Genomic DNA, 10,231 nt, shown 5'->3' on the forward strand with positions numbered 1-10,231 from the left:
TTGGCTCCCACTGTCGGAAAATGATGCCCATTACAAACATGGCTTCGTATAACTTCCTGCTCCATGCTTGTCATAACTACGTACGTAACCCAAATAAAACGTCAGATCCTAACACAAAGACGGCGGTGTGTTTATTGGTTGTAAGAATGACAGACGTACACAGTAACTAATAATCAGGAAGTAAAATTTCGGGAAACCGCGCCTCTCTGTGTTCTCATTCTCTGATTGGCTGCTGTGCTGTAACTTGTTCGGGTCTCGGGATGAAGGCGAGAGGGGCTCGGGGAAGTTGAGTTGGGAAGCTCCGGGGCCTGTACAGCGTTGGATGGCGGAAGTATGGACACCGGCGGGACGGGGGGAGAGACCGGACTTCTCCAGCAGATTCTGAGCCTCAGCTTGGTGCCTCGGGGGGGAAATGCCACTGTGTGCCCCAGTACTACCACTCTGTGCTCCTTTCCGGGTGAGAGCAGTCTGCATGTGTACCCAGCACTGTGTGTGAGGTGGCTGCCTGTCATGGAGCCATTGTTATTATATGTATATATTGGGGGTCATTCAGTAATTTGCATTATTGGGGTTCATAAGACCTTTCACCTCCATGGTGTGTGGTGGACGCTCCTGGGGACACAACAAGCCGCCGCTTGGCACAGACATCCGCATCATGGGCAACCAGATTTGTATGTGGCTGGGGTGCAGATCTTTGCAAAAATGCATTGTGTCACTTTAAAAAACTTCCCTGCCATCTGCCAATGCTGCATGCAAAACATGGCTTCCTTAAGTGAATGAGTAAGTTTGGGATCGCTGTTTACCTGCAGCAGAATACTGCGGCTTACCAGAGGTCTGAAGTAGATCTAAATCTAGAAATCTGATCAAAACATTAAGCAGGGTTAGATTTTCATATCCAACAACTGTGCAACGTTGGCGAGCCAATCAGTGGCAGCATTGTCGTTCAGTTGTGTCCTTGATTGGCTGTGGTGCCATGAATGAGCTGCCATGCATGTGCTGGTGCTGGTTCATCTTGGCATAGTGTAGTAGAAGATCTCTACAGGCAGGTACGGAGATTTCTTATGTCTCCTCTGCATTGAGTAGTCACCTCATTGTGTTTTTAGTTTAGTTTCACTTTATAGATCTTTAGCAAACCATAAAAGAACTTTTTATATATATATATATATAAGCTACCTACCATGCTGCTTGTACTGTGAAATAATTAATTTTCAAAAATCACAACCAAGACTTCAAAATTAGCTTCCAGTTGGCTTCTAACAGATTAGAGTATCCTTTCTCTCTCTGAGGCACCCTTTAAGGGTACCTAAACTCAGAATTTTTACTTTACATAAAAGGGTAGACAACCCTTTTATTTAAAGAAAAATGTTGTTAGTGTTTTGGTTTTTTTTGTTTTTTTTTTTTAAAAAGGGTGCAGCACCACCCCTTAATTCTTGATTGCCTAGGCCAGAGGTTGACCTCTTGAAATGGCCTAGTAGTCCATAGAGCTTGCCAACCCCTGGCCTAGGCGATCAAGAATGAATGGGAGTGCAGAGCCTCCGGAGAAACCTACGTCAGGCATGTGCAGAAGAAGGAGCCCTTTTATCATTAGGAAAAAAATTGCCCATCTCACGCATGCGCAGTGAGATCGGCAAGTGTTTTCCCAATCTGCTGCACCCTATCACGTACCTGCACATCGGGTGACGTAGGAAGAAGAGAGGAGAAGATGGCGGCAGGACCGATGGAAGAAACCTGCTGACAGACTGACTGATCTATGGGCTTGAAGGTAAATGTGGTTTTATTGTTTTGGGTTTACTTCCACTTTAACAATCCTAAAGAACACCTGTCAATATTTACTGTATCTACAGCTCACAGTACATTTGTGTGGGGTTAGTGGGAAGAATTCTCTGTTAGAGATATCTAAAAACACCACTGATGTCATTAGTTACATTTCTGAGAAGCTGACATTGCTCCTAGGACTGATTTAAATGGACTGAGAATCATCTGCTGCTGTTTACATCGCATGGCTGAGATTGTTTCTGTTGAAGCATAAAAGAACACACAGGGTTCTATTGCTATGGAAATTTTAGCAACAGATAATTGCTAACACTTGTACCTGAGAGTTTGTTGTTTTTTCACAAGTAGTGTTTATTTGCAGGGCTGCTGATTTGGTCTTTTTCAGAGATTTGAAGCTAAGCCAGAGAAGGAAATATAAAGTGGTTGTCGGATGCTGAGTGGCCGAGCCACAAATAGCATTAAAATAGGAGGCTGGTTGTAATGTTGCATTTTAAATTTTCAGGGCTTTTTCTGCTCTAGAAAATTTACATAACTGTTTATAGCCTGGACTTGTAAACCCTAACTGCATGACATTTAGAGCAATGGTCCCCAACCTTTTGGAGCTCGCGGACCACTAAACCTACAGACTTGGGACCGTGCATGCGTGGGGAGCCGTGTGTCACTCAAAGGGGAAGAAAATTCCCCCCCATAGTGACGTCATGATGCCAAAACCTGTACACTTTCTCATCGCAGGTCTGAACTGAGCAGGCCTAGCTGTCAGACAGTTGTGGACCAGGGGTTGGGGACCCCTGATTTAGAGGGTCATTAATAGCAAAGATTGGATAATATTACTCCACATCACAGCCTACATTCTGTAGCCCATTTAGGAAATGTAGGTAGTGAAATCTCACAAAATTCTCCCAGCTTAACATGATAGGGAGAAAAGACTGGATGAGATTCAGGTCACATGTTCACCTTTGTAAAGGGTAGCACTGAACTTTATAAATGTGTGATTGTTTTTAAAACTGAGATGTGGCTACTTTATTATATGATGGGGCAGGAGGTATGTTGTTCATAGAAGTAAAAGAGGAATTTTAATGCAGCCACTTCATCTAACAAAAAAAAAACACACAAAAAAAACACACACTTACCTTTTAATCCCACAGATCTATTGATCGCACTGGAGCGTTCCTTAGCCAACAATAATTCACAAAATATTATTTAAAAGCAAGTGACTTATCATAAACACCTTAAAAGTACTAATAACTTTTAACCGATAAAAAGGAGGGAAAAAACTGAATAGGAAAACGATCCTCTGCTCACAGTGAGTTTTGAAAGTTTATTTAGAAGAGAATGTTACAAGGTAAAAGAGCAGAGATGGAAATGCAAAAGAGTAACGTGCGTGGGGACCCTCATTACAGGTTGTAGAGGATCTAACTTGATAGCCATATTAAAGGCCTATTTAATATTCTAGACAAGTGCCATCCAGAAGCTCCCGAGCAATAACATTCCACATATTCAGTCATTCATAAGAAGTTGCACAAACTGCGCATTAGACGTTACAGTTAACTTGGAACAACTTATCAATTGGTCGTCCTTCAGATCCCCAGAATATCCCACCAAGAAGACCAAGCTTTCCTCATGGACATTCCAAGGACCTGTAGATTTGTTCTCATAACATTTTCACCTCTCGTGATTTTATTTTTTTCCTTTTAAATAAATATTACTAGTATTATATCATAATTTTAAAAACAGATCATAGATGTATTTATGTTAATTTTATTGCCATTTTTATTTTGACAGCTCCTTTAACTGTCTATATTTTATGCAGGGCAAAGTATTTTCAGGTAAAAGTAACTACTTTGGTGTATATTCGGATTGGTTTGTATTTGCCTATACAGACTTCTCGTATTGTTTGTACTTTTTTCCACAAATTGCCATCCACCCCATTATTTATGTTTCTATGTTTTTTTTTTTCCCAGAGATGTGGTATGGCGTATTCCTATGGGCGCTGGTCTCTTCGCTCTTCTTTCACATACCTGCTGGACTACTGGCTTTGTTTACTTTAAGACACCACAAATATGGAAGGTTCATGTCTGTGGGAATCTTGCTTATGGGAATCGTGGGACCAATCTCTGCTGGGATATTAACAAGTAAGCATGTGGATTTATCCCTAGTACTAATTTGTGGATTCCGTCATTTTAAATTAATTCTTTATGGTATTCTGTGCCAGCATAATCTATATTTTTACCAGTTGTCAGCCTAGGCCTTAAACATTGATATTGTGTATCTGTTATACAATATACAAAGTTTTTCTGCTCTGTACATGCTGCATGCCGATAGGTTCCTTTGTTTGTGTGAAGGGCCAGGTCCTAAAAGGCAGCCCGAGCTAAGTATAAAATGCTGTCTCCTGGGTTTTTTGTACCACCATGGCTTTAAGTGTTCACCCTTTAATGACATTGCCAAAAGATGGCGAGATCCAATAAAGGTTTGTCACCCGAGGCTGGAGCAGTATGTGTTGGAGTATTTTCTATTTATGGTCTTTCACTCCAAGTGAAACTAAAGTAGGGGTAAACCTGCATTGGGATAACTGACCTATCATCAGAAAAGTGAGAAGATGCCTAGTTGATAATAAAAGTAATACAGGTTTGACCTCATATAGTATATACAACTAAAAGTAAATTCGTCTGTTTGTGAGACCTATGGGCTCTCTTTAGATTCCGGGTATTATTCTGACAACCATTTTCAGGTAGCAAAGATGTGATTTGTCAAAATTTCTAAATGTCATGGAATTTCAGATCTTGGATCTCAAAAATTGTCATATCCCTGGTATTCTCTTGCTTATACACAGTTTAACACGCCATTCATTGCTCAGTTCTTTCATAGTGGTTATATCCTGTGGATTATGGCAGATGATGGGATAGTAATATCTCATATAAAACAGACACTCACATTTTTTTTTTTTTATTACACAACAGGTGCTGCCATTGCTGGAGTATACAAAGCTGCTGCCAAGGAAATGATTCCCTTTGAAGCCCTAGTCCTGGGAGTGGGTCAGACTTTCTGTGTGCTTATTGTTTCTTTCTTAAGGATTTTAGCAACTTTGTAAAAGACTGCCCTTTTCAGCACAATCAAAGATGTACATTTGCATTTGGATATAACTATGGTGTGTAACTATGAATTCCCAGTACTATGAAACATCCTTGACAATATGACTGATGGAGTATGTAAGAATGCCTACATGCTAAAAAAACACTTACTAATGTCCAGCGGTAGTTCTTCAGTGCCCAGGATGAACTTTTGTAGCTGGAATACAGAAAGGATTTTTTAGGCTGTTGGCATAAAAACAAATGACCCTCAATCTCTGGAACTACAATACAGTTTTCTATTGACTTTTTCTTACAAACATAAAGGTTCCAGAACAGAAGAACAAATATGCACTCTACTCTGCACCTTCCATCTTTGTTTTTAAGGTTGTTTTTAAAGATTGACGGCACCCAATACAGATCCTCTTTAGGCACTTTTTTAAAATTGATTTTAAGATTTTATTTTCTTCTTTTAGGGCTAATGCTGCTAAACTGTTTTGTATATTCGCATACTACTCTGACCATGTAACCATTCTTGATGCGCATTTATTTTTTTTATTCTCAGTGTCTTGCTCTTGTTCTGATCATCCTTAAGCTGCTCAATAAAACAGCAGTCAAGTCCATGGTTGACCTTGCCAGAGGCTTTATCACCAATATAATGTTGCACATACATATGGCTTGCGTGTCTGTAAAACACGTAGGAGTGGTTGTGTGATATGTTAACATTGCCTTGAAAGCAAGTTGTGTCCACCTCTAAAAGACAAGCTTGATTTTGGTTTTTTTGAAGCTGTCATATGCTTATTGACACATGTGTGTATTTATAGTTAGCAGACTTTCTGGCAAACAAATATGACTAAGTTATCTAGTTTTTCTGAAAGCAACCACTTCACTCTGTGTACTAAATACTTCCCAGTGCACATTTTTTCATGGCCATTCCTGCATATACCTTGTGCAGAAAGGTTGATTTCTGTACACTTTTAGACACAACTAGCACAGACAACTATCACTGAATTGACAATGATTGACAGAGTAGACACCTGCACCTGCACACCTAATGAGTTTTAGAATCTTACACATGCAACATCAGGTAACAAGACACTGGCAGATCTTATTGCAGGGCGCCAGTGGTAAGTAGCATGTGAATAGAGGGAATCAGAGCAAGTGACTATGATTCTGGTAATTAGTTTATACTGGGAGTAATATAGGTATTATGGTGGTGTCCTGGCACTCGTGCAAAATATAGTAAGCAAGGTTGTGTGTGAACCCTAAATTTATTTCACAATATACTTGACATAACTGATACTAATTTCTTGAGCATTTTTTTTATTTGATCTGTTGCAAAGCTTTTCACCTGGAGATCCTTCCTTAGCCACTGACTTTCAGTTAGCAAAAGCATTATCAACATGCCATTCGGGGTCTTTTATTTGGCTGAAGGATTGCCTATCTGATAGCAAGTGCACATGACACTCTGACAACGCTGCTGCCAGTTTTTTTATGACTGTGGCTTGGCTTGTTACTATGCAGCAATATAGCAGAATCTCCATCCATGTAAAAAGTGTTAGATTCTTCTAAGAGAAATATATACTATGAAACATGATGCCAGACATACCAAAAATAGATTTTGGGCTTACATTCGCTTTAAAGAAATTACCCTCACAAGTACACTTTAGATGCCTCTGACATTTGAGTGCCTCTAAGTTAAGTGCCCCTCAATGTGTGTACAGAAATAATTTCTACAACCTATATATCTGCATTCATGGTTTATTCATACCCTGCAAACACATTTTGGTGTGCTCTTCTCTTAAAATAAAAAAAAATAAAAGGTGAGTATTTACAGTGATGGACAACACAGTAGATTATTGCTCTTTAGATATTTGTGCACATATAACCTTCATACACATATCACGTTGTCACACCAGCCTTGTGAAGTCACGCCAAGCTCAGATGCTCTAATACAGCATGGCTTCTAGCTGAGGGGGCACTTGCTGTCACTGTGTTCCAAAGCTTTATAGCTTCAATATAAGATGTATTGTACACCTTGTATGAGCTGAGCTTCCTTATATGCCTTGCTTTATTTGTTCCTAAATATTTATCTGAATGCATAAAGTGAATCTCTAAGCATTGTACATAAAAGCCCCTGCAAAGCCTATTATATGTAACTGGAAAAAAGCAGCTTTTTAGCATTCTCTCTGCCAAGTGGAAAGCTTTGAAAATCTCCTGCTGAGAGTTTTTGGCATTTAATCTCATAACCTAGTTGGTTCTTATGGGGTAGCTGAATGCACTTTGTTTTCTCTGCCTAGTGAAGTAAGGGGAATTGCAGCATCATGACTACTCTTTAAGCCAACCTGTCAGCCCCACATACACTGGCTGCCAGCCGTGCCCCATGTTAGTATACAGGGCTCTTGGATACCCCAGCACACCAGCCAGTGTGTAAAGGCCCTATTATAAGTTTAATTCTCTTGTGCTTGCATTTTCCTATATTTTTATTTTTTTTTTTCTTTTGGTTATAAATATTGTTTCTGAAACCCTTTGTCACTGTACGCTAATATCAACCATTTTATATTCATTTTGTTGACTGATAAGTGTTTCTGAAATATGCAATTTGCAATCTAATTATGAATTCAGATTGTAACTTTTTCTAGTCTACTATTGCCTAGAAGAGTCAGAGCTGTATGCATTGTACATGGTCATTGGTGCAAATGGCTGGTTTATCTGTATAATTCTTATCTTCCTATAGAACCTGTTAGTGGCAAAGTCACATTTGTTTTTTCTTGCACACAGCAGATAAATCTTCGTCTTTGACTGAAATATCAGTCGTGGGAAGACTGTCAAGTTACAGGGGTATACTGTCCAGAAAAGAAATGTGCTTGCTTTACTCAAAGCAGCCTTATAGACATTTTGCTTTATTTTCATCCCATTGGTACCGGTGTTGGTCAGCCTGCCATGCAAGCTCCTTCATTTTTCTGTTGTGTATGTGAAGAACCTGATAGGCAAACCAGCAGACCACTTAAAAGCGAGCACCTGTCAGGCTGCTATATGCAACAGGCAGTGCTGTTAGTGGTAGGATTTCCAGGTAAGAAACAGAATAAAAAATAAATACTCTATATAGTGAGGCAAAATGCCAGACATTCTGAATATTACATTTATAGTGACCAACACATCAGACCTAAACCATGCAATCACTTTCCAACCATTTGTTTTTGAATCCTAGTGTACCTGTAGGTAGGTAGCAATGCTAATAATTGTTACGTGACTGCACATACATACAGGTGCATCAGTATGGCCTCCTCTTCCATGGCAGTTAGTTCTGAGAATGATTCAGATAAATCTACATTAGTTAGATAGTGCAGTATTTGTAGAGAAACCCAGGAATGTTACCATGTCTGCGATCATAAATGATTTCATAGTTTTGTGGTGCGGAGCATTCCTCACTGGCACACTAAAATAATGAACCATATTTCAGCAGAATACCTCCTGCAGATATGCTCATTCTTGCACCTTTTGCTAATGATAATTCATGATCAGTTTACCCTGTATAATAGAGTGATTTGTTTTAAAGGTAAAATTTTATTTTTCTACTAATGTTTCTTATTCTGGTGTTTAATGTGTTTATATAATCAATAAAAGGTTTGAGTAATATAAATGTGTTTTATTATTTTCACTTACATTTTCTGGATTGGTCCTATTGCTTGGCTCCTCATGCTCGGTCATCTTAACATCATTACACATTAGGCCTGATTAATTAAAGCTCCCCAAGACTGGAAAAGACTATCATCAGATGAACCTGGTCCACCAAACCTGGAATGGATTTCTTAATATAATTTCATATTTGTCAAATGTTTTAAATCCTTAACCAAATCCATTTCAGGTTGGCTGCATCACCCAGGTTCTGTCATGATAGCCTTTTCTTCTCCAGTCTTTGAGTGTGTGCAGGGCACTGTGGGAGGGATAAGGGTCTGTGACGACCACTGCCCTTAATATCTCCAGTATTCTCGATTGAATGATGCTGGGTGTCTATCAAACCTAAAAGAGGGATGACATCCTGTGGCGAAAGCAAGGTACTGCAGTTGATCTAAAGCCAAAGTAGGCTTAGCCTGTTTGCACTTCTGACACACTTACCTTCCAAAGCCCTCCCATGATGCTGCATCTTTGCTTCTGTACATCGCCCATGCTTCTATCTTCTCACAGTATTCCAGGTCTTCTCAACAGGCTAGGCCAATGGTCGCCAACCTTTCTCAGACCTCACGGACCACTAAATTCATCATTTTAAATCTCGTGGACCATTATTATGAATTTTTTAAAAAAGATAAATACATTTGTAAAATAATGATCTTCCTAATGGTGCCCAACGAGGACTGTGGAGGCTCTGATTCATTGATCAGCACACTGTTAAGTGAGGTATTATTATTGTTACTATTATCATTAGTTGCAGTAACTTTAGTATTACTAAAGAAATGCAAAACATTTATTTGCTTTTTTTTTTTTTTTTTACTCATTATGGGTTTATTTCATTTGACTCTAAGACCAAACAGGAAATGATAGTTATCAAAGTCAAACTATTTGATGCCAAAAAATATAACAAGTAAAGAAAATACAGTTAAGGTCATACTTACCTAAAAGAGCATCTGAGAAAAAAAGAAATCTGATAAGAATCGGTATTGGCAGAGCGGGGTGACTGTTGTAATGATGAAAACAATACTGAAGCGTAAGGCTCGGCAATTGTTGCCTCATACAACTTAACACTACACTGACGTCACGCTGCTCCTCTCTTGTTTTTCCGTCTCTAGTACAGTTTGTGAATTTATTGCAACATAAAGGTGAAATTGTCATTCAGAATAAAAGAATGTATTGTAATATTATTTTTGTTTTATTATTAATATTATTATTTATTAAAACATCAAAATTGCAAATAATGTCCAGGGCACTCTACAGCACAAAATCATGCCAAAGGCTGTACTGTGATTTGCACAAATGCTACTGTGTACAGAAAACTAAATAATGCTCACAGGCCAGAAGGAAGCATTTATGGCACAAGAGATACAAAGTTGCTTCTGTGTGTCAGTCCTTTAGTTCCATTGTAAATTAAGGACAGTCAAGTTTTAAAGGTATACTGTATAGGGGACACAACCTACCAGTGCATCAGTTCATTTAACTCCATTTAGTCAGCAATCTAGAGATTCTGGAATGTCTGGGATTTTGGAGCACCTTTCTTACTTCCAAAATGTCTGATATGAAAAATGTTTGGACCAATGCAGGCTAGTACTACCGTGTTTCCCCGATTTTAGGACATCCCCATTAAGTAAGCCACCCCCGATTTTAAAAAAAAATAATTAAAATAAGACACTCACCTGTTTATAAGACAGCTCCGGGTATCTGATCCTGCGTGTGTGTCT

General features: G+C 39.0%; 1 protein-coding gene across 1 annotated transcript; it reads left to right on the forward strand.

Moving 5' to 3' along the window:
- Window positions 1–210: 210 nt before the first annotated feature.
- On the forward strand, window positions 211–8,481 carry TMEM170A (transmembrane protein 170A). Its single transcript, XM_072422894.1, has 3 exons — window positions 211–457; window positions 3,735–3,905; window positions 4,731–8,481. Exons 1-3 carry the CDS (start codon window positions 334–336, stop codon window positions 4,859–4,861), a joined length of 426 nt encoding a protein of 141 aa, XP_072278995.1. The 5' UTR covers window positions 211–333; the 3' UTR covers window positions 4,862–8,481.
- The last annotated feature ends 1,750 nt before the right edge of the window (window positions 8,482–10,231 follow it).

The sequence above is a fragment of the Pyxicephalus adspersus genome, chromosome 9 (assembly GCF_032062135.1).
Source record: "Pyxicephalus adspersus chromosome 9, UCB_Pads_2.0, whole genome shotgun sequence".
In the NCBI taxonomy this organism is placed as follows: Eukaryota; Metazoa; Chordata; class Amphibia; order Anura; family Pyxicephalidae; genus Pyxicephalus; species Pyxicephalus adspersus.